At 41.1% G+C, this 25,762-nt stretch overlaps 1 protein-coding gene across 1 annotated transcript in view; it reads right to left on the reverse strand.

Annotated features, from left to right (window-relative positions):
• LOC134226794 (neuroligin-3-like) overlaps window positions 1–25,762 on the reverse strand; it is a 295,936-nt gene that overhangs the window by 237,889 nt on the left and 32,285 nt on the right. Inside the window, exon 4 of the mRNA XM_062707784.1 lies at window positions 20,292–20,295. Coding sequence (XP_062563768.1) covers window positions 20,292–20,295 — 4 coding nt within the window. The remainder of the gene's footprint in view (window positions 1–20,291; window positions 20,296–25,762) is intronic.

Consider the following 25,762-nt stretch of genomic DNA (forward strand, 5'->3'; position numbering starts at 1 on the left):
GCCTCTTGGAAGGAGGCTTCTGAGCCTCTTGGAGGAGGCTTCCGAGCCTCTTGGAAGGAGGCTTGAGCCTCTTGGAAGGAGGCTTCCGAGCCTCTTGGAAGGAGGCTTCCAGAGCCTCTTGGAAGGAGGCTTCCGAGCCTCTTGGAAGGAGGCTTCCGAGCCTCTTGGAAGGAGGCTTCCAGCCTCTTGGAAGGAGGCTTGAGCCTCTTGGAAGGAGGCTTCCAGGCCTCTTGGAAGGAGGCTGAGCCTCTTGGAAGGAGGCTTCCGAGCCTCTTGGAAGGAGGCTTCCAGGCCTCTTGGAGGAGGCTTCCGAGCCTCTTGGAAGGAGGCTTCGAGTCTTGGAAGGAGGCTTCCAGGCCTCTTGGAGGAGGCTTCCGAGCCTCTTGGAAGGAGGCTTGAGCCTCTTGGAAGGAGGCTTCCGAGCCTCTTGGAGGAGGCTTCCGAGGCCTCTTGGAAGGAGGCTTCCAGGCCTCTTGGAAGGAGGCTTCCGAGCCTCTTGGAAGGAGGCTTCCAGCCTCTTGGAAGGAGGCTTCCAGGCCTCTTGGAAGGAGGCTTCCTGGCCTCTTGGAAGGAGGCTTGAGGCCTCTTGGAAGGAGGCTTCTGAGCCTCTTGGAGGAGGCTTGAGGCCTCTTGGAGGAGGCTTGAGGCCTCTTGGAGGAGGCTTCCGAGGCCTCTTGGAAGGAGGCTTCCAGGCCTCTTGGAAGGAGGCTTCTGAGCCTCTTGGAAGGAGGCTTCCGAGCCTCTTGGAAGGAGGCTTCCAGGCCTCTTGGAAGGAGGCTTCTGAGCCTCTTGGAAGGAGGCTTGAGGCCTCTTGGAAGGAGGCTTCCAGGCCTCTTGGAAGGAGGCTTCTGAGCCTCTTGGAAGGAGGCTTGAGCCTCTTGGAAGGAGGCTTCCTGAGCCTCTTGGAAGGAGGCTTCCAGGCCTCTTGGAAGGAGGCTTCCAGGCCTCTTGGAAGGAGGCTCTGAGCCTCTTGGAAGGAGGCTTCCGAGCCTCTTGGAGGAGGCTTCCAGCTCTTGGAGGAGGCTTCCGAGCCTCTTGGAGGAGGGCTTCCAGGCCTCTTGGAAGGAGGCTTCCGAGCCTCTTGGAAGGAGGCTTCCGAGCCTCTTGGAAGGAGGCTTCCGAGCCTCTTGGAAGGAGGCTTCCGAGGATCTTGGAAGGAGGCTTCCTGAGCCTCTTGGAAGGAGGCTTCCTGAGCCTCTTGGAAGGAGGCTTCCAGGCCTCTTGGAAGGAGGCTTGAGCCTCTTGGGAGGAGGCGTCTGAGCCTCTTGGAAGGAGGCTTCCGAGCCTCTTGGAAGAAGGCTTCCGAGCCTCTTGGAAGAAGGCTTCCGAGCCTCTTGGAAGGAGGCTTCCAGAGCCTCTTGGAAGGAGGCTTCCAGAGCCTCTTGGAAGGAGGCTTCCAGAGCCTCTTGGAAGGAGGCTTCCAGAGCCTCTTGGAAGGAGGCTTCCGAGCCTCTTGGAAGGAGGCTTTGAGGCCTCTTGGAGGAGGCTTGAGGCCTCTTGGAAGGAGGCTTTCCAGCCTCTTGGAGGAGGCTTTCGAGGCCTCTTGGAGGAGGCTTTCGAGCCTCTTGGAAGGAGGCTTCCGAGCCTCTTGGAAGGAGGCTTCCGAGCCTCTTGGAAGGAGGCTTCCGAGCCTCTTGGAAGGAGGCTTCCGAGCCTCTTGAAAGGAGGCTTCCGAGCCTCTTGAAAGGAGGCTTCCGAGCCTCTTGCAAGGAGGCTTCCGAGCCTCTTGCAAGGAGGCTTCCGAGCCTCTTGCAAGGAGGCTTCCGAGCCTCTTGCAAGGAGGCTTCCGAGCCTCTTGCAAGGAGGCTTCCGAGCCTCTTGCAAGGAGGCTTCCGAGCCTCTTGCAAGGAGGCTTCCGAGCCTCTTGCAAGGAGGCTTCCGAGCCTCTTGCAAGGATGCTTCCGAGCCTCTTGGAAGGAGGCTTCCGAGCCTCTTGGAAGGAGGCTTCCGTGCCTCTTGGAAGGAGGCTTCCGAGCCTCTTGGAAGGAGGCTTCCGAGCCTCTTGGAAGGAGGCTTCCGAGCCTCTTGGAAGGAGGCTTCCGAGCCTCTTGGAAGGAGGCTTCCGAGCCTCTTGGAAGGAGGCTTCCGGGCCTCTTGGAAGGAGGCTTCCAGAGCCTCTTGGAAGGAGGCTTCCGAGCCTCTTGGAAGGAGGCTTCCGAGCCTCTTGGAAGGAGGCTTCCGAGCCTCTTGGAAGGAGGCTTCCGAGCCTCTTGGAAGGAGGCTTCCGAGCCTCTTGGAAGGAGGCTTCCGAGCCTCTTGGAAGGAGGCTTCCGAGCCTCTTGGAATGAGGCTTCCGAGCCTCTTGGAAGGGGCTGTAGGACAAAAGTCGATGGACAAAAGGTCGAAGGGCAAAAGGTCGAAAGACAAAAGGTCGAAAGGCCAAAAGGTCGAAAGGACAAAAGGTCGAAACAAAAAAAATGCATCCAAAGTTCTAAGAACAAAAGGCGCTTCGTTCTCATTTTTTTCTCCCTTTTACCTTCTATTTTCTTCCTTCTTTATTTTGCCTTCCTCGTTCTTCCTTCTTAATTCATATGTTTCCATCCTTCTTCCTTCCATAATTCTTTCCTTCTTTCTTATTTCTTGCTTTCTTCTTCCTACTTCCTTCCATATTTCACATTCCTTTTTCCTAACTTCTTTCTTCCCTCTTTCTTCTTTTTTTCCTTTTTTTTCTTCTTCCTTCCTTATTTCTTTCTTCCGTCTTTCTTCATTCTTTCTTCCTTCTTTTCTCCTTCTTTCTTCATACTTTCTTCCTTCTTTCTTCTTTTTTCCTCTTTTCTTCTTTTTTCCTCTTTTCTTCTTTTTTCCTATTTTCTTCTTGTTTCCTGTTTTTTTCCTTGTTTTCTGTTTTTTTTTTTCTTTCTGTTTTCTTTCTTTCTTTTTCCCTACCTTTTTCCTTCTTTTTTTCTGCATTCTTTCTTTCTTTCTTCTTGTTTCCTGCTTTTCTTCCGTCTTTCTTCCTTCTTTCTTCCGTCTTTCCTCCATCTTTCTTTTTTCCTCTCTTTTTTCTTTTTCCTTCATTCTTCCTCCTACTTTCCTTCTATCTTTCTTTTTCCTTCTTTTTTCCTTATTTTTTCCTTCGTTTGTCCTTCTTTTATACTTCTTTTTTCCTTCTTCTTTTTTTATTTCTTCCTTCTTTGTTCTGTTTGATTTTCTGTATCTTTCTTTCTTCCTTCCCTGTGACTTGGTTCTTCTTTCTATTTTTGTTTTTGGTTCCTTGTGTCTTCTCTCCTTCTCCTTGAAGAGAACATCAACTCTTCATTGTGTTTATCCAATTTTTCTTCATTCATTTTTCTTTTTTTTTTTTTTGTTTTTCCTTCTGCATTTCTTCCGTCTTTCTTCTTTCTTTCTCCTTTTTTTCTTCTTTCTTTCCTCTGTTTTTCTCTTCTTTCTTCTATTTTTCTTCCATCCTTTTTCCTTCATTCTTCTTACTTACTTCCTTCTTTCTTTTTTTGCTTCTTGTTTCTTTTTTTTTCATTTTTTCCTCTCTCTCTTTCTTATTTCTTTTTCCTTTTTCCATCTTGCTTCCTGTTTTTCTGCCTTTTTATCTTTCTACCTTCTTTTTGCCTTCTTTGCTTCTCTCTTCCTTTTTGCTTCTTTTTTTCTTCCTTCTTTTTTCCTTTTTCCTTCCTTCTTTCTTTCATTCTTTCTTCTTTCTATCTTCCTTTCTTCTTTCTTCTTTATTCCTTCTTTCTTATTTATTTCTTTATTATTCCTTATTTCTTCCATCTTTCTTCTTTTTTCCTTCCCTGTTACTTGCTTTTTTCCTCCTTCTTTTTTTCACTTCCTTGTGTCTTCTCTTCTTTTTTCTTCTTTCTTCCTATTTTTTCCTTTATTTGTTCTTTCTTCCATCTTCCTTCTTTATTCCTTCTTCTTTCTTTCTTTTTTATTTTTTCCCTTCTGTTCTTTTTTCATCCTTTCTTTTTCTTACTGTATACTTTTCCTTCCTCCTTTTTTCTACCTTTTCACTTGTCATCTTTATCTCATTTCTTACTTCTCCCTTTCTTACTTCTCACATCACACTTCTCACTTGTCACTTTTTATTTCTCATTTCTTCCTTTTTAATTCTCACTTCTCGTTTCTCACTACTAACTACTCACTTCTCATTTCTCATTTCTCACTTATCAATTCTCACTTCATCTATGCTCTATGATATCTCACATCTCACATATGCTTTTCTCACATCTCACAACATTTTTGGGACTTATTTTTTCCATTATTTATTTAAACTTTAGAAGTAAAAGCAGTCATAATGTTTATTATTATTATTTTTCATCCATTATCCTCCATTCTGTTTGTTGGGGAATATTTGCCATTGTTTTCCAAGTCATCATATTTTTTAATTAATTAACTTCCCCTGAATCATGTCCGATTTAGCTCAAATTTTGCATAGGGGAATATTTTTGGCTACGAAAACGTTTGCATATCGTCCGGTGTTAAAATTCGATGAAAAAGTTTTCATCATTTGAAAAAAATCTAAGTCCTAAAAATGTTCTAAGGTTCTGTCTTGTTTAGAGAATTAAACTGAAATTAAACTTAAAAGTGACATTTCAATAATAATCGAAAAACCCTGCTCGCAGAGCAAGATTACTTTTGACAGATATCGAATAATTTTGCATCGATGTCTTATTGGAATTGCTGGGTAGCACCAGCTATTCTTATGGCCAGGATGTTTGCTAATTTTCAAACTGTCACTTTTAAGTTTATTTCTCCAAATGAGACAGACCCTCAAAATATAAGAGCTCTCGAATTGTGCACTTTTAGGTCGGATAGCAAATCCATCATGCTTCCATCCATATCGTAGAGATATTTCAGTTAGCAACTAAATTGTCTTGTCTAAAAGCTTTGTCGTTGATTCTCTATGGTCGCTTGCGCACCCCAGAAAAAATGATTCCCTAATTCTGTTGCATCAATTTGCACACTATTTTAAGATGAAATAGTTTAGAATGCGTCCTATGTAAAACCTTATTTGAAATTGAAAGACATCTTGATTTTTGACGAGGTGAAATCTGTCACAATAAATTGCGACGTTGCGAAGTCACGAAATATTGACTGTTTTATATATTTGAGAATTACCTACATATGTATGAGCCAAAGATTCAAAATTTTTCATGCCCTTTGTAGTCAGAAAAAAAAATCTTTCGGTTCTAACGGAAAGTAAATCGTAGGGAAATAGCTTGAGTTATGGGTGAAGTTTTCATTGTAACGTTACAGAAAAATGTTTCTGATAAAGCCTATGGAGTTCGTAAGATATCCGGACAAATTGGCTCAATTTGTGATTAGCTTTATATTAGTATCAATGGAAAGGGTGAATTCACAATTGATATAGAGAAAAGTAGTACTATATCACCACTTTCTGTCAGAATGTGCAGATCAAGTGAAAAATTTGTTGAATTATTCTCTGTAAAGTAGCATAAAACGGGTACTAACAGGAATGCAAATCGAAATACTCTTTTTTACATCGAATAAATAAAAAAAGTGATGGAGATTGATATCTGTTATTGACTTTTGAATATATTTTATTTTTAATCCCAATTTTATCATTTAGACTTCAGGAAATTATTTCGAAGCTCGATGAAATGTGTTTTCACCTTTCAGAACTCGATGGCAGTGACATTTGTTATCCAATGCATTTGCATTACATGCAAAAACAGAACCGCAACATTACATTATATTTAGTGATTTCATACAAGCTATCCACATAATCATGTACCATGATCTTAAGGTAAGTATCTTGCAGAGAGTCATCGACTATGTCTTTTCCGACAATTGTACTAAATTAGTTGGAGCCAGTAACTGTCTGAAGCTACGATCAATGAAGATTGTCTCAAAAAAACAGTTGATTCAGAATTAAGATTTCCGAATTGTATTGAGAATGAAATATAAAAATTGCAATAAATTTGCACCTTTAAAGTGGTTTTTATTGCTATCATAAAGGTGTCCATTACAGAACATTTTGTTAAATTCCTATGAAAATGTATTTAAGAAGCCCTAGGCTGGCTCATCTCTTGACGAAAAAACAGGTCTAATGTAGACGAGAAATTCCATTAATTTTCCAAAAGAATGTTCACTGAAAGTCTATTGAATTTTCATTGGAAATTCCATTTTCGCAAATAAAAAAAATCGATCGAAATGCAAATTCTTTATTTAAGCTAGAAGATAAAATTCGATCTTTCATAGAACTTTGAAGAAATTTGCCCAAATTGGCTTGAAGTCTTTTTCTTTCTGGGTGGGATTCGAATTCACATTCCACAGAAGAATACGTGTACCAACTGCACAAATCGATTTGTTTGGAGAAATTGAAAAAGCTAAAACTTAAGTGTTTAAGTGTTCATTTTTTTTCATACTTCGAGGCTTTGTTAACTAATCACATTTTAACTCTTTCTGTGCTCTAAGCGGAGTTTGAAAATAATTAGATACATACATCTTTTTGCTCAATAATCCTTAAAATGAATTTGAATATGTTATTCCTGCTGGGCTCATCGCGATAACAACATCGATCATTTTTATTTTGACACCAAAAAGCTGGTTAAAGTATGCAAATTTGGTCTTCTATTTCTGCGAGAGCTTCCATAGTATTCCATAGCAGTCAGTTGTGGTGCGACCTCAAATTCGACGAACTATGTACCATTTTCTCAAACGAAAAGTGAGTTGTCGAGTGTCGTCGATTATAATTGCTGTTTACTTATGACGAGTTCGTTGAAACCTCAGCGGACCACACCTACCTGTCACCTGTCAGGTTCATAGCCTCTCGATTCCGATGCTCCGAGCGACTCAGAGAGATACAACTTTGTCAACAGCTGGGTGGCAGCGGCACCAGCCAGCCGGTGGGTTGAGGAAAATCGAAGAAAAATATAAAAGTCAAATCAGAAAGTTTTTTGTCGAGAAGCGAAAGGAACCATGATGGGAATATAGTCGGTGCTCTTTCGGTCTATGGTTCTGGGTCGATAATTATGACATTCAAGCTTGAAATTTAATTAGGAAGTTTCTGCTTGTGTGTTCTTCAGCCATCAAGGGAACGGAGTTCGGAAAATGTTTGTCTTTGATTGAGTTTGCAACCGGGAAGATTTATTCTTGAGACTTCGATGGTAGTTGTTAGTAGTTTTGACAAGGACATGAAAGACGAATTCCATCGAACTGGCGTGCAATAACTTTTATGTAGCGTAACTTCGATTTCATTATGAGACAATATGGACTAAATTGATTCTCAATGGACCACTCCTCATGTAAGTGATTTATTCTCTAATCAAGCCAAATACATAACTTTAAACTAATCAATCGCACCTGAGGAACGGCATCAGACAGGTTTATCGTGTAATAAAGCTCTTCAACGTTTCCCACTCACCGCTCGTCGCCATGCATATTCAAATTGGCAGTGGAGACTGTATGATTCAGGCAAATTGACTAGATCTCCCGCAACGAAGCAAACGCGATCAGAGCATTTATATTTAGATAGGTGGAAAATGAACTGATACGCATTCTTTAAACTTCCGAAAAAAAGTCGACAGAACAAAACACCATCTTTATTTTATAATATATTCAACAAAACTAAAATTCACATTTTTCCATTTTAATGCAATTTTCTTTTCTTTATAGCTATTACTTGGAAATTGCTCTGATGTTTCTAAATTCGTATAATAGTGATAATAATTATTTTCGAACATTTAATATTATAAAAAAATAACTACATATCCCAATGGAGTTTGCTCAATTAAATGTTTTATAGTTTCTGGATTTTCTTTTAATACGATACATAAAAAAAACTTTCGAAAAGCGTATAACTGCGTTTCATCACGATCTCGCAACACTTTGGAAATGTTTGAGCTATTTTATGAGTGTAGAACCATTTGATCTGACAGGTGCGTTTTGAGCCACATATCACTCTAGGAGCGCGGAAGAGCGGTTGCAGATGTGGTTTGCGTATTGACATGACTACAAAGACGCCGATTCCGAAAGCTGACATCTTATGGGGTGGGTGCGTTCCGTAGGCACATATCAAGTGCACACACGTGTTTTCGCACAAGCAGACATTATGAGGAGGAAGATGTTTGCATATACTCCATAACGAAACATTATGGCGGGGAACCGTTCGAGCTAACTTGCTGCGCTTCATCGTTGGCGATGGCAGTAATAGGGTTGGATTCAGACATTAGTTCCAATATGAAGTGTTTAATTTTTTTCCCCGCTCTCTTATACAATTTCGATGTGTTTCCAATTGCTTAATTATTGGTAAGAGCAATCAATTCATTCAGAAAAACATTTTCTCTGAATTTAATTCACTCTTACCCGATGTGTCATTCTACTATAAAAATGTGGACTGCACTAAACATTCTATGAATTATCTACGTTTTTTATTAAATTTATTTCTATTTACATAACTTTAAAATTATGTAACACCGGCGTTATGTAACTTCTACTCCATTATTCATAAAGTGACTCGAAATGGGTGACGCAAAGATGACATGATTTTCCCATTCATGCGTTGACTGTTTATGTTGGCTTCAGCCAAGCAATCCTTCTATTTAACTTGGTAGAGACAGATTGTTTGATATTATTGCAGCATTCGACTTCAACTTTGGTCCTGCCAAAGTGGTGTTGTCTCTAGTGCAGGAGTTATTGTTTGGTGTTGAAGAATAACACCCTTAATTTAACTTTTAGCTCTGAATGCACGTGTTGATTGCTTTTTACATTTGTGTGGCAACTTAAAATAATAATCTGCTTTGAAACATTCATGCAGTGAATAAGCCTATCTGAGGAAGCTTAAATAATTGAATGAAGAAGTAATTAGTTGCTGGAGCTATCAGTCAGATAAAAAAATGTAAATCTTGTGGTTTAAAGATTAAAAACAAAACCAACTACGTGTTGGGCAGTACTTATTTATTTTATTTTCAGCAAAGTATTCTGCATGAAAGAAACACTGTTTAAGCAGTTATCCCAACCACACTCCAAATCATCACCACCGCGCCCAAAGAAAGTGATGGCTGACATTTATGACCAAGCCTTTCATACCTTGAGCTCCTCCCCTCGGCACTTGCTTCGTTGGTGTTTGTTGTTATCGCACTGTTTTGTTGGAAATAAGTAGAAATTTCGGCACTGTTTATAGCGCCATCATTGTGGTGGTCGTCGTCGTCGTCGTCACCAGTAGCCCAGCAAACTCTCCAATTTTACGACGTCTAACACCAATCTAACCCCTACCCCGGTGTCGGCTTTGCCATTCACACCACAATGGCGGAGAAACTGGGCCATTTTGTAAACATCCTTCCGTTTCGATCACTGCACGGTGATCCAAAACTGCGTTACTGGTTCTTTTTATATCATATTTACACATAGGGACACGGCAGGTATTTTCGTCTGTTCGTCATAGTCTCGAAAACCAATAAAAGAAACGCTTTTTGTAAAACTCATACGTACCAAATCGTAAGCTCAGGAGAAACGTTCTGCTATAGTGGAGTCCTAGCAAATGTACGTTGCTTTCGTTGGTTTTAGCCCCTACGACGATGGACGTAAATACCTGCCGTGTCCCTATTATTTATTTTGCATTTAAAAACCGCTTGCCTCCGAATTATGTAAATTAAATTATTGCGCAGCTGTGCAGATTCCATTCGAGAACTTCAAAGAAGTTCTTGGTTTTGAACATTTTGAATCACCGTGCATCGTTCGTTTATTGGTCCAGTGAACCATCCTTGTAACAGTTCCAGCAGACATCAGCTTCGTCGTGGTCGATGCGATGGTGGTGTGGTGGGTTTGCATCGGATTCCAGCTGTAAAATTTATATGTTTATTTTGTGTCATAAAATGGAAACTTTCGATCTGTTGGCTTGTGTACTTGCAAAACGCAACACCGTTCATTGTGTCCATTAGGGGTTAGGGTTAGGTCACCGCCGTGATGATGGAGGCGGTCAACGTGTAAAACTGGGTCGATTGTCTCGTGGAGATTTCGCTTTGTCCTTGTTTGACGAGTACGACAGGTTTAAGCTTTTGGGGTTTGTTTGGGGTTGTTCAATTTCGAGATAACAATGCTTCACATTGTTGCGCGTATGTAGACCATAAACCAGAAGAATGTAATATGTAGTTGAGTTATTTTTCTTCTATAATCTCTTGGACTTTATTCGTAACTTTATGTTTCCAATGTAATAAAGCTTCACCTTGGTACCAAAGGTGTAGAGTTGAGAAGCCCGGAGCTGGCGGGTAAGGCTTTTGTTCAGGTCAAGGATCGTTTTAAAATCTTTTCCATATACGGGACCGAACGAATCGGCAATTTCAATACTATTATTTAACTTACGTGTACAACAGTTCGTTCGAAACGCACCGGGGACTAAGACAAGGTGATGGACTTTCGTGCCTGTTGTTCAACATTGCGCTAGAAGGTGTCATGCGGAGAGCCGGGTGTAACAGCCGGGGTACGATTTTCAACAGATCCAGTCAATTTATTTGCTTCGCGGATGACATGGACATTATCGGCCGAACAGTTGCAAAGGTGGCAGAACTGTACACCCGCCTGCAACGTGAAGCAACAAAAGTTGGTCTGGTGGTGAATGCGTCAAAGACAAAGTACATGCTTGTGGGCGGAACCGAGCGCGACAGGGCCCACCTGGGAAGCAGTGTTACGATAGACGGGGATACCTTCGAGGTGGTCGAGGAATTCGTCTACCTCGGATCCTTGCAAACGGCTGATAACAATGTCAGTCGTGAAATACGAAGTCGCATCATCTGTGGAAGTCGGGCCTACTACGGGCTCCAGAAGAAACTGCGGTCAAAAAAGATTCGCCACCGCACCAAATGTGTCATGTACAAGACGCTTATAAGACCGGTTGTCCTCTACGGACATGAAACATGGACAATGCTCGAGGAGGACTTGCAAGCACTCGAAGTATTCGAGAGACGGGTGCTTAGGAGAGGACCATCTTTGGCGGTGTGCAAGAAGACGGTGTGTGGCGGCGAAGAATGAACCATGAGCTCGCCCAGCTCTACGGCGATCCCAGTATCCAGAAGGTAGCTAAAGCCGGAAGGGTACGATGGACAGGGCATGTTGCAAGAATGCCGGACAGCAACCCTGCAAAGATGGTGTTCGCTTCCGATCCGGCAGGTACGAGACAACGTGGAGCGCAGTGAGCGAGATGGGCAGGCCAGGTGCAGAACGACTTGGCGAGCGTGGGGCGTATTCGAGGATGGAGAGATGCGGCCTCGAACCGTGTATTGTGGCGTCAAATTGTTGATTCAGTATTATCTGTTTAGATGTAGACTAAATAAATGAAAATGAAATGTACAACAGTACAACGGAATTGGGATCTTGAAAAAAAATCTCGTACCACTTTGAAAAACAAGAAGGGGAACGTTACGGCGCGATGATTGTGTAACTAATGGGGCGATCCCTGCCCAGCACCAACGAGACCCCCCTTTTTTAAATGCCTCAGGGTCGGCATAGGCGCTTGATTATCGCGGCCAAGAAAACAATCAAATACTTTTCCTGAACACACTCCAACTTTATTAACGTCTTCGCATACAGGTACTAGTTTTCCCACTTTCTTATGTCCTATCTTCTACCTCTACTCTCTATCTACCCTATCTACCCACTTCGTTACGGTCACACGTCGGCGGGGCCCCGTTTCTCGAACCACCGTTCCACCTACTCCTCGTTTCTTCCTGCCGTTAGACCAGACTGCTACAAAATGGCCACTGAACACTGTCGGCTGGCTTGTAGCTCTGGGGGTAGCTACAAGGTTGATCAGACACAGGACGTCAACGGAACGACACTGCGGATTTCCACGCGTTGTCCAGGTTGGTGGTTCCAGGAACGACCACGTCGTTAACGCCGGCTTCAATTCCAACGGTAAAACACCTGGGTCCTGGATGGTGATGGGGTGAGTTTTTGCCGGTTAATGATGGCGGTGGATGATCGAGGAGCAGATTAGTGATGGTATTACCTTGATGATTCCCAATATTCTCTTCCGATTTTCTCGCTCGCTATTGCTTTAAAATAGCTCCAGCAATTTCCTTTATTGGGACTGGTAGTCGATTTCACGTCCTTCTTATACAAAAGTTGCGAACTAATGGTTCTTGGGATGCTGGTTAAGTCACTCAACAATAAGCAGGAACTCATCTACCCATCTAGCTAATGTCCCATGGTTTCCTCGATTTTACCACCCACAATGTCTGATTATCCATATCCTTTTTTGTGGCGTCTGGCGGCAGAACTATCGTGCTGTGGTTGCGTTCTGCATAGTGGGTGTTGGGTGGTGTCCAGTATACATGTTTAAACAGTTTCTTGTTATTTTTGTACAACACTCTATATTGCGAAACACAAAAACACGAAAATCTCAAAGGTCTTAGACAGATCAACACACCACTGGTTACAATTGTTATCATGCTTGCTATTTACCATCGCTCCGGAGGAGGGATACAAAGGGCACGAATTGACACTAACTATACAATGACCATTCAGCGACTTCGCTGATTCGGTGCCATTGATATTATGGCACGTAACTTTGAGTTGAAGGAGGAAACCTACATAAGCTTAAGCACAAGACCCGTTCCTTTCACTCCTCCAGTATCTGCTCTAGTTCCCTGATTCCCAGCTTTTCCAGGAACATCTTGATGAGTTCAGCTTGACATTTTTCAAAGCTGTTTGGTTTCCATCGGTCGCCGAACTGACGTAGTAGTGGGGGTTTCTCGAAATGCAACCACCACCTTCCGACCTGTTCATGTCCGAGTATCATACCCATCACTGCACGCGCCCTTACTAAATGTAAGACAAGTAACTAAATTTATTTGTGTGTAGATGCATTGAAAATGAACTACAGTGAACTCTCCCTAACTTGATATTCTGTAACTTGATATTTTCCTTTACTCGATGAAATACAATATCTCTTCAATCCAGCATACTGCGTTCCCTCCGTAAGTCGATACCTCCTTTACTCGATATTCTCTTGGTCGAGGTAATTTACCAACGCTATATTTTTTGGCAGCCATTACTTTGCACCGTTCAATGTGCAAAAACGATCCATTAAAAAATGAAAAACGATCCGTAAATAACATCTGATTGTTCCGTAAAACGCTACCATAAATCCATAAAATAGTTCGGGAGATTCCATAAAGAATAATTTTATGATCCACAAATCTTTGAAAAATGATCCATAAAAACTATATTCTGATCCATAAAATATCAATTTTGCGCAATTTTGATGATCCATAATTTCAGTAATATGATCCATAATTTTGTTTATGTGATCCATAATTTTTATAATGTGATCCATAATGCTTGGAAAGAAGGCCAATGAAACTATATTAATTGATCCACACATTTTTTGAAATCTATGGATCATTTATCAAAATTTATGGATCATATCGCCAAAACTATGGATCATTTGAACAAAGTTATGGATCAAATGGCCAGAATTATGGATCATATGACTAAAATTATGGATCATATTACTGAAATTATGGATCATCATAACGATAAAAAATGCGCAAATTTGAAGTTTTCTGGATCAAAATATAGTTTTTTTTATGGATCATTTTCCAAAGATTTATGGATCATTTGTCATACGTTCATGGGAAAATAGCAAGAATTGTATTGTTTTTCTTGTTAATGGAACGTATTTCCCTATTAATTGCTAAATTTTAGCTTAGTTATGGATCGAAAAATTATTCTTTATGGAATCTCCTGAACTATTTTATGGATTTATGGTAGCGTTTTATGGAACATTCAGATGTTATTTAGGGATCGTTTTTAATTTTTTATGGATCCGTCTTTATTGTTTATATGCAAAAGTATGTTTTGCCATATTTTTTTTTCGACATTCTGAGTTTCAGATTGTATATGAATTAAGCGCAGATTGGATTTGAAAACAACAACTCTGCAAATGCACTGACGGTCTCCCAGAGTTTAGCGTTTGCTTCTTTGGACAATTTGCTGAGATCGAGGAAATATATAGTCGGGACACTCAACCAGATTTCCATAAAATCCGGTATATTAAACTGTTCGGGTGTAGAAATCGACTTATATTTACTGTAGACAAAAAGTCACTGATACATTTCAAGCAAATTTGAACACAGTTATTTGTTTTTTTTTTTTATCTTTATGAGTGATTTATAATTGTCCCGGTAATCCCGGGATTTTCAGGATTGTAAGAAAAGATTCCCGGGATTCGGAAAATTCCAATATTTCGTAAATCCCGGGATTTTTGGTCTCGGGTTGTCCCGGGGTGAACTCTCTAACATACGTATGTCCCTTTCGACTGTTTGTTAGCTTCGAATAAATAACATTTTCGGCCAAACCATTTTCGACCTAATAACCGTTTCGGCCAAACGTTCATTTCAGCAAAATTGAATTCGACTAGATGACTTTCGGATTAACGTGTTATTCGGCCAAATGGCATTCGAACAAATGGCTTACGCCGAACAACTTTCGGCCAAAACGACAAAAGGGCCGTTTGACTGAAAGTTGTTGTACAGAACAAGCTATCAGGCCGATGCCCATCTGATAGAAAATTTTATTTATCCGTAAATGTCGTTCGGCTATAAAAGTAATTAGTCATAGAAGCCCTTTTTTTAAATGGTCTTTTGGCTGAAAAAGCCATTTGGTGATATTTCAGCCAATGACATTTTCGACAGTATGACCCGTTCGGTCAATTTGCCCTCCCTGCAAAACAGCAAAACGACCAATTTGGCCAAACAATTGGCAATTCGTCCAAATGACTTATTCGGCCAACGACTTTTTCGGCCAAATTACCGGCTCGATATTAAATTACCGGTTTTCGATATTCAATTCGGCCAAATAGAAATCGCCAACGACTCAGCCAAATGGCTTTCAGCCAAATAACCCTTCTGTTTTAAGAAACAATATTTGTGGAATATCCGGCGATTTTCTATGGACTAATTCCAAAGCGCTGGAAATTTCGAAGTATTTCCCGTGGACAATAAAAAAATCCTGATGATGAGATTTATCTGGCGAAATTTGAAAGATTCTCCATCTCCAGTTCGATACCTTGAAAACATCGTGAAAAAAATCAGAAAAAATATTGAAGAAATTCGAAAAAATATATTCAAAAACCATGATGCTGATACACTCCATCGCCCCCAAAATGGTTTCCGGCGTGACGCGGCGTTTCTAAATTATGACGATATTCGGATTGGGGCACACCTCACATGAAACTTCCGGAATACTTCCGCCATTTACAAAAAAAAAACGCCAAAAGCGTGAATAATAAGCTATCGCATGAAACTTTTTGGTCTGCAAATGGTAATATGCACCCTAAGACGTTTCCCTGGTGCACCCTGTAGAGGTCCAGGAATGGGAATTAAATTCTATTGTATTTTACAGCCTCATTAGATGTTTATTCATAAGAAATCATGAAGAATGAGTTGTCACATGATCTGTTTTGGCCTGGAAATAAAATTCTTCCATCCTACAAGTTCCCATGGGGAACTGCGTGATAATCCGGGAGTGGCCAATGAGATCTTTCACTTTTAGAACCGTGTTATGTGTAGCTTTGTTATGAGGTAAAGTTTGAGAAAAGTTCCATATAATACAAAGTTTCCGTCGAAATACCCCAAACGCAAAATCGTAGGTACCCTAACAGAATCTGGAATAACTCCAGAACCATCCGGAATCTGGACACTACTCGAAATCGAAACTACGATAAAAACTGGCCCTTGTCGCAAAATTTCACATTGATCCGTTAAAAGCATACAGAGTTATATTCAATTTCAAAATTGATCGTCCGGAAGACCTTGGTCTTTTGGGAGTTAATAAGTGGAAATAGGGTAACAGCTCTGTTTTTTTAAACAGCCACAAACATGTGCATGCCAGAAATAAGCATATAGTTATTAGGTTCCTCATGAAAATCATTTTTTATTTCATAAAATTTAGTCCAAAGAAATCTTGAAATAGTTGATTTCTATACTTTCATTGCATATAATTCCACGCATATAATTCAATTGCACCTCAAGAGCGGTAAGTGCAAATTGAAACTAATACATCTGGATGATGAAGGGACATAACAGCTTTCGATTGGAACCTGTTGATTGAAAATTGATAAAGATTAACTACACCCAGGTTTTTTTTTACGCGGTTGGATTTCATTAATTTCTCGGTTAACCTGAACTTTCACAGCTTTGAAAATACCCTCTGAATTTTCTTTGATTTTTTGTGAATTTTTTCGTGGGATTAACTCATTGTTTCATTGACGCTGAAGGTCTTAAACAACCAAAACCGAACCGTGTAAAAAAAAACCTGGGTGTATGTCAAATCAGCCAATAAAAAATATATAATGGGTAAAAATAAAGAAAAAACAACGTTTTTTTTACCAAATTTCCAAAAATAGATGTGTGCCGTGCACAAACAACAGAGTATCAAATTCCCTATCGAAAAACCTATCTTTTGATATAAAAACAGTGGATTCCTGAGATATTGAATTCAATGCCTTTTTTCAGGAAAAAAAACCCATTGTGGAATGGGTTATTTAGCCGAATGCCATTTGACCGAACAGTTGAAAAGAAAACTATTTGTGTAGAGTACGTAATTAGAAGAGAGTAGTGAGACATTGGAATAAGAAATAAGATGTGAGAAAAAGGAAGTGAATTGAGAAATTAGAAGTGAAATCAAGTGAAAAGTTAGGAGTAAGGAGTGAGGAGTGATAAGTTTAAAGTGAGGAGTAAAAATAGAGAAAGTGGAAAAAAAGAAATGAAAAGTGACAACTGTGCAGTTGGAATTGAGAAGTGAGAAGTAAAAAGTGAAAAGGTCGAAGTAAATACTGAGAAGTGAAGAGTGAGAAATGAGAAAAAAAAGTGAAAAGTGAGAAAAGAGAAGTTAGAAGTGATTAATTTGAAGTGAGAAGTGAATAGTGAGCAGTGGGAACTAAGAAGTAAGATGTAAGAATTGTGAAGTGAAAAGTGAGAAGTGAGTAGTAAGAAATACGAAGGGCGTAGTGAGAAGTGAAAAGATAGAAGTAAGAAAGGAAAAGAAATAAGTGAGGACCGAGGGGTGAGAAGTGAGGTGTGACAAGTGAGAGAAGGGATGTGATAATCCCTTCTTTCTTCTTTCTTCTCCTTATTTCGTTCATCAATTTTTTTTTTCTGTTCTCTTCTTCCTATATCTTTGTTCTTTCTCTTCCCTTCTTCCTTCAGTCTTATTCTTCCTCTCTTTTTTTTCTTCATCCACATTCTTTCTCTTTCCTCCTTTCTTTTTTCTTTTTCTTCTCTTCTTTCTTCTTACTTTTTTTTTCTATCTACACATTTTTTTCCCTTTCTTTTTCCATATTCCTTCTTCTATCTTCCTTTTTCCTTTATCCTTATTCTTTCTCTTTTCTTTTTCCTTACTCTTTCTGTTATTTTTTCATCTTTTTTCTTCCTTTCTCTGTCTTCTTTATTCTGTCTTATATCTCACCATTCACTTCTCATTTCTAAACATCTCGCATTCCACTTCTCAATAATTTCACACTTCTCACCTATGCTTCTTTTTTTCCTCACTACTCACTTCCTAACACACTCAACAACTATTACATCTGACTTCTCAACATTCACAAGTCACTTTTCAATTCTCATTTCTCACTAATCATTCTCATTTGTTAGTGCAGACAACTCACTACTCAGTACTCACTTCAATTTCTCACGTCTAACTACTCTGTACTGACTTCGAACTCATCCCATTTGTCAATCCTTAATTCTCACTTTACACTTCGAACATTTCTCTTCCCACTTCACTCAATAAGATAATAAATTGGGACTTTTCGGCCAAATGGCGTTCGGCCAAATGACCCTTTTGTTTAAATGGAATTCGACCAAATAACTTCATGTCATGAAGTGTTTCACACCTTAAATCTCTTATCAACTTTTGTCCTCTTATAAATTGAATGCAATCAACTAGTGCAGTGGTCAGCACAGATACCAGCAGCCAACAAATTTGGTAACTATATCCGTGTAGTTGCCATGTTTAGCAAACCTCAATTCATATGTTGTTAATTTTCTGCCAAGAATATTATATTCTCGTGAACCCGTGTTTTCATTTAATCTTCGAGAATACACTGTCAGAAGCATTATCTACCAGTCAGTTACTGTGTTGGCAACAGGACTTCCGGTACGAATAAATGAAGGGCATCAAAACTACGGATCATTTATTCTCTAGGTCTTCTAGGTCTGATCTCCCTTCCCTGATGTTGAGCAGAGAATTGGCAAGTAACATCTGGTGCTATTTTTCTTTCTTCGCTCATCTCCAAAATATGAATTCAAAATACTTACTGATGAGAATATCGAAACAAAATTTACTCAAAATTTTGGTAGTTTCCTCTTTCTTTCGCATGATCGTTGGCAAAACTAGAGCAAGCTGCAAGCACCTCACAAAGGTTTTTCGGCCCAATAACCCAAATTTGAGTATATTCAATATTCTCAATTTGGAGTTGTTCGCTTTGGGTAAATTAAACTTAGCTTTGGGTAAATTGGTTGCATGTTATTTAAGGCAAACTACCTAGTTGCGTTGCGTTGCGTGGTAACGGAGTATGCATATTCTTCAACTTTCTTACCCCAATTGCTTATTGGGATATAATAGCAACCCAATTGGAGGTCCAAAATGATAAAGCACGAAGGCTACCATTGCCGGCCACGCCCATCTTCTCCGTTACTAGGGAAAGAAAGGAAATGATGATATGACATCTACTTAACGAGAGGCCAGTGACTCACCGACGCCTTCGATTGCGGAATGTCACTCGCAGGCAGTTTCAGCGTACTGGACTGCCTGAGCTTAAGGCACGCTGCAATCGAATCACAAAAATTATCAAGGCCAGAATGGTGGACTTCAAAAATAACGATTTCTCGAATAAGATCCGCACTCTCCCAGATTATGCTAAGCCGTTCTGGAAAATGACCAAAATTCTAAAATCCAAGCCTCGGACCATTCCACCTTTGATCCCACTAGACAACAATGGCTCTAAGGATCGCTTGATAACTCCTGCAGAGAAGGTCGCTGAAATAGGTCGTCACTTCGTCAGCTCACACAATCTTGGGCAGAACATCGTCAGTCCACACGAAGCAGCCGTCAACGAGCATGTTAACAACATCCATTTGATTCCCAACGACTTCTCGGAGGAGTTGGAGATCTCAGCTGGCGAATTGACGGCCTATATCAAATCGTCGAAGAACATGAAGGCCCCAGGCTTCGACAGCATCCTGAATCTCGAGCTCAAACACATGAGTGCTCCGTTCTTTGAGCACCTCTCGCTGATCTTTAATCAGTGTCTCCGGCTCAGCTACTTCCCATCGTCCTGGAAGTCAGCGAAAGTCATCCCCATCCGGAAGCCTGGGAAGGATCCTTCCTCACCCAAAAGCTATCGTCCCATCAGCCTTCTCTCAGGATTATCCAAGCTATTTGAAAAAGCTATTCATCACCGGTTACTTGAGTCTGCCGAAAATCTCAACATCTTGCTCGAGGAACAGTTTGGTTTCCGACGCGGTCGGTCAACTGTACACCAACTGACCCGAGTTACCAACGTCCTCAGACGGAACAAGTTTGTCTCGAAAACATCCGCCATGGCCTTACTCGATGTCGAGAAGGCATTTGACAATGTATGGCATGATGGCCTGGTGTACAAACTACAACGCTACAATCTTCCCAGCTACCTGGTGAAAATCATCAACAATTACCTGTCGGCAAGGACATTCCGGGTCTCAATCAGCGGAGCGTGTTCCAATGCGCACAACATTGTCGCAGGCGTTCCCCAGGGCAGTATCCTCGGGCCCCTGCTTTTCAATCTGTTCACCTCCGACATGCCAGAACCTCCAGAAGGCGGCATTCTGTCTCTGTTCGCAGATGACACATCCATCGTCTACAACGGTAGAGTGATCAGAGCGCTAGTGGCAAAACTCCAACGAGGCCTGGATGCCCTGACAGAGTACCTCACCAGCTGGAAGATCTGTATCAACGCGGCGAAGACCCAGGTCATCATTTTCCCCCACTCCAAATCCCCTAAACTAGTTCCGCCTGGGGACTGTAAAATCATCCTCAATGGCACGACTGTGGAATGGGCCAATGAGGCCGACTACCTTGGCTTGACCCTCGACAGCAAGCTTATTTTCAGGCAGCAGGTTGACAAAACGGTGACAAAGTGTAACGTCTTGTTGAAACTACTGTACCCTTTGATCAACCGCCGGTCGTCATTGTTCCTGAAAAATAAGCTTGCTGTCTACAAGCAAATCATCCTCCCTGTGATCGAATACGGCATGCCTGTCTGGGAGAGCTGCGCTAAAACCCACCACCTCAAACTTCAACGGGTCCAAAACAAATTCCTGAGGATGATCCTCAACACCCCTCCCAGGACAAGAACATCCGAGGTTCACCGTCTGGCCGGAATAAAAACCTTACATGAACGCTTTGGTGAGTGTAAAGAAAAGTTTAGGGTCCGTTGCTTGCATTCGGATCAGGCTTCAATTAGGGCGCTAGTTCCAATCTAGGTTATCAAATTTTTATTGTAATTATTAGTGTACATAGTAGTTAGGTTAACAAATTGAAAAAAAAAACACACGCACCAGCGCCTCCTAAAGGCCGTCATATTAACAGTATATCATATAAACACTTAAATAACAATGTAAACATAAAAATTTAAAATTGAAGTTGGAGGGCCAAGCCGGCCGAACACTGTATATGTAGAAAAATAATAATTGTAGAACAGAAAATTATTAAATAAAGAAGAATTTTACTACTACTCATCGACGCCCTCATAGAGTTGGATGGTTCGTAGGGAATATAGTTAAGGAATATCATCATAAGCAAATGATATAAGTTTGTACAGACGTTGGGAGTGACAATGCTAAGGAATTTACGTCGTTCCGTTCTCCATAGTGTTGCTTTTTCTTGGGGTGGGACAAGGTATTAGACTTGCCCTGGCTAATTAGCCTAGGTTTAAGCGCCAATACTCGCTCTCTGAAACGAGAAAAAAAATGCCCCACCCACCTACCAATATATGTCAATAGTCACTTCCCTTATTGGTTACAGAAGAAACTTCGGCAAAGATAAAAACCATAATTTTTGTCAACAAAAAATACAGATGCGAATTTTAACATGATTTTTGAGCGATAGCGATGATCTTTGCCTAATGAATATGCATGGGTTCTGTACGAGATGGACAAACACATGCTTCCCATAAACAAAATTGCCAAATAATGTAGAAATTGTTTTATATGTAACTTGTAGCTGCTATAAACGTAGTAACAAATACAACAAATAGTAACAAATTGATTGCTATGAAAAAGTATCTCATTCTTTCGGATCGTACATTTAAGGAGGAAAGAAAATTGGCAAACAGTCACTGAGAGTAGTAGGGTTATCGCTGAGAGTTGCACTGATACTTTTATTTATTTTATTTATTTATTACTTGTCTTCGAACTAATCGTACAGACAGATACTACTAACTAGTTATACTACTTTTAAACACACACTTGGTCATATTATAATTAAAATAAACATACACTTCATTAAAACGCCGACAACAAATATCAAACGGGTTATTTTGCCCAAAAACGGTGCGGTGTGCTGGAAGACGTAGGAAATCTGTATGGCGGGTTGATCTCGCTGGAACGTTGATGTTGACATTACTCAGCAGCGTCGGACAGTCAATGTTATGAGACAGGATATCGAACACGAACAACCGTTGAAGAAGGATTCTCCTGCTAGCCAGAGATGACAGATGAATTAATCCACAGCGATGCTCATATTGTGGAAGGCGGACGGGGTCATTCCACGGGAGTCGACGAAGCGCAAATCGAATGAAATTTCGTTGAATTCGCTCGATCCGATTACTCTGCACCACGTGATATGGAGCCCACACGAGGACAGCGTATTCCAGTGCACTGCGGACCAGGGCACAGTAGAGAGATTTCAAGCAGTATATATCTTCAAACTCCTGAGCGTTTCGTTTTATAAATCCAAGCATTGCATACGCCTTGGCGGTTGTTGTAGTTATGTGCAAATTGAAGTTGAGTCTAGAATCTAGCTGGACGCCAAGATCCTTGACGGTGCCGACTCTTGTGATACTGGCGGCAGACATATTATAATCGAAGACAGACGGACTTCTCGATCTACTGAATGATATCACATTGCATTTTTTAACGTTGATTTCCATTCCATTTAGCGTGCACCAGTTTACCAATGCGTCGACGTCAGCTTGGAGAGCACAGCATTCTACCAATGATGACACAACTCGAAAGAATTTTAAGTCATCAGCGAACATCGCTTTCGGGGATTTAATTGTGGTGCAAAGATCATTTACAAAAAGCACAAATATGAGTGGACCTAGGTGACTTCCTTGTGGAACGCCGGAAGAGATAGCGAAGGAATCCGAGCAGGTTCCGTTAATGCGCACGTACGCTTTACGCTCAATTAGGTAGGAATATATCCAACGAGTCAGCCAGGTGGGTAGGCCCATTCTGTCTAATTTATCAACAGCCAATAAATGCGGCACTCGATCAAACGCTTTGGTGAAGTCAATATAGATGGCGTCGACTTGCTGCCGATTCTCGAGGTTATTGACCAAAGAAGAAACGAATGACATGAGATTGGTCGTGGTAGATCTTTTTTTCACAAAGCCATGTTGATATTCAGAAATGATATGATGTATCTTCGGGTAAAGCGCGTCGTAGACCAAGCTCTCGAAAACTTTGATAAGCAATTCAGGATCGATATACTCCGATAGTTTTCCACATTGTGTTTTCCGATAGTGCTACCAGATTTGTGCATTTTCCATATACACGGGAACGTACCTTCCGACATTGAAAGATTGTAGAGCATGGAAATGGGACCGCTCAGCGAGGCAGCGCAGTTTAGAATAAAAAACGGTGAAAGTCGATCAGGTCCGATGCTTTTAGAGTTGTCCATCTGTTGAAGCTTTCTCAGCACATCATCTGTTGAAAAACTGAATAGCGAAACGTTGAGGTCATAACGCGGCAAACTGTCCAAGTACGCTTCAGACGAAGGTGATCGGTTTTCACTTAACACGCTCCGAAAGAAAGACGAGAACAAATTTGCTGAATCAAGTGACGTTTCAGCTGTAACTCCATTGTAGCAGACACGCTGAGGAATTCCATTCATCTGCTTCCGGCTCCTAACAAATGACCAAAAAGTGCTTGGATCGTCCTTGATGTTCTCCTCGGTTCGACGAATGTAGCAGCTAAAGCATTGCGCGCGCAAAGAGTTATATTCGCCCTCTAAGTCACGTAGCTCAACTTTATGCTGTTCCGATTTCGACCGAAAATATCGTTTCCGAGCTTTGCGCAAGCGATTCCGAAGACGTTGCAGTTCGTTGTTCCACCAGGGTTGTTTTGTCATTTTTTGTCGGAAACGTTTCAATGGAACAGCATCACGAAGAATCGAGTAAAGACGTTGATAAAATATGTTGACGGCTTCGTCGATGTTGTATCCATCAAAGCAATCTTCCCAGTCGACTCCAGAAATAGATGTGTTCAGCGAAGCAAAATCGCATTGCCCAAAATCGAAAACTAACTGGTCTAAAGCATCCAAATCGTCGCGATTCCTCTCAACTTCAAATTTCATCACGAAAGGTTTGTGATGATGATCCATTCTTAATAACGCTGACGGTGGTTCTAATAGTTCAATAAACTTATCGTCATTGACAAACGCCAGATCAAGAATCCTTCTATTATCATTCATCAAATCATTAATTTGGTAGAGACCACCACCAACAATATGCTCAGTCAAAGCCAACTCTTGCTCGGACGATGCATTGATAGGTAGAAGTGAGTTAATTTCCTCATCTCGCACCCAGCACAAATGGGGAAGATTATAATCGCCGATAACCAACACACGACTGTGATCGCCTGCTAGATCAAGAAGACTCTGCACACAAGCAGCGTGTTGTTGGTACAGAGTCAATTCACTGTTGGGTGGTAGGTAGATGGCACAAATAAGCAAGTCCAAATACGGCAAAGTTATTCTGACGATGATTTGTTCTAATTGTTCATTTTCGGTGGAGTTGACTGACAAACTCTGCAATCCATTTCTCACACCGATCAGTACGCCACCGCCGCGCGAGTAACAGCTGGTGTTTACATTTCTATCGCAACGATATATCGTGTAGTTCAATGTCAATTCGGAATTTCGAATATCAACATTGAGCCACGTTTCTGTGAAGACGATGATGTCGTAATCACTATCGGATAGAGCCAAGAATAAACTATTCGTTTTTGTGCGAAGACCGCGTACGTTCTGATAGTAAACGGTCAATGTTTCATGCGGAGGCGGCTGGTTAACAACAGTTGGAATAATGTGCGGTAGCGAATTTCGGGATTGTCTTAATTGTTCATTCATAGGGGAGCGATTGTCGGTGCGTAATGAACTAAAGTGATTATTGTGGATGGCTCTCACCTGGGGATGATTGGAAGCGAAAAGTTGTGCGTGTTGTTGTCGAGTGCCCGAAGTCGAACTGGCGGAAGATAATTCCCTTCTGCCAAGATGATCCAGATAGAGCAATTTCCTTCAGCTGTGGATCTAGGCCTACTTTGAAAGAAACAAAAGTAAGTTCGTCTAGAGTTCTTCCTTTCGGCACTAGCTTAGCCACACCCACAACACCGTCGGTAATGTTGAGATTCCCTTCACTAAATTTTCGATCTGTTGAGTTGTTGCGTGAGGATCGAATCCGGACAGGTAGAGCCAGAACTTTTCTTCCCGTTGGGAAGCAGCGAGCGGAATAGATTCATTCGGACCGATATCTCTTGTACCGACGGAAACATTATCGTTGTTTGATGGTTCGTCGATGAGAAGCCGCGGACGTTTTCGCGACGTTGTAGGTAGCTGCGATCTGGGATTGCGAGGTGTTTGTAGTGGTGTTCGTTGTAGGATAGTATTTATTTTCGTTGTGTTGAGCGCAATTTCCTTCCTTAATTCATCAAGCACTTTCGTTTGTTTTCGTTCGCCACTTCCAAAACATCATTAGTGGATGCGATGGCTCGCCGAAAATGAGCATTCGACATCATTTTTGTACAAGCTTTGCACATCCAGAATAGCTGCGAGCAGGATCCGATGGTGTTACGGATCTCGGTGGACTGTTGTACGCACTTTAGGTGAAACGATGAATTGCAAAATCCGTTGCACATAATTTCATCCGTTTTGTTTACAGTATGAGTACAAGCAAAACATATGGACTCCATTGTTGCACTACGAATCGATGATGCGTTGCAATTTGTTTCTTTAGAATATAGCTTAGAAATCGTGGGAAGTCGTTGTACTCCAGGTTACACCGGTGAAGCGATGAAAATACGTCCAGTTGGTGTTGTAATAAACAAATAATGTCACGAAAAATTGAGAGAAAACGCACAATTAGTACTAGCGAAAAGCAAGCGATATGAATTGTTTACCTTACACACACACACCAGAGGATGCAGAGGATAAAAGAGACAAACGACACACAATCGGTGGTGATTAGAACGGAAAGCTCTTTCCTTCGTTAAAAATTTCTTGCATCTTAAAGACTATAATAGAATTGATTTGTTTAATCGCTGACAAGAACTAAGCCAAAATTAGCATGGGCTTTGCCCCCAGAACGTAGATAATGAATCAGATAGATCTCACCAAATTAGAACCGTAGAATCAATGTTATTCCTTGGCGCATTCAAATAAGCCACCTGATTTGAAACAGGTTTGAATGGAAACATTATGGCACACAAAAAAGGATTTCATTTCACTCTCGACCAGATGATTGTTCGATACTAGCGTCGTTTCTTTCACCAGAAAACGATTCCGATTCCAGAGTGTCATAAACCTCACC

This window comes from Armigeres subalbatus, chromosome 3, assembly GCF_024139115.2.
Source record: "Armigeres subalbatus isolate Guangzhou_Male chromosome 3, GZ_Asu_2, whole genome shotgun sequence".
NCBI lineage: Eukaryota > Metazoa > Arthropoda > Insecta > Diptera > Culicidae > Armigeres > Armigeres subalbatus.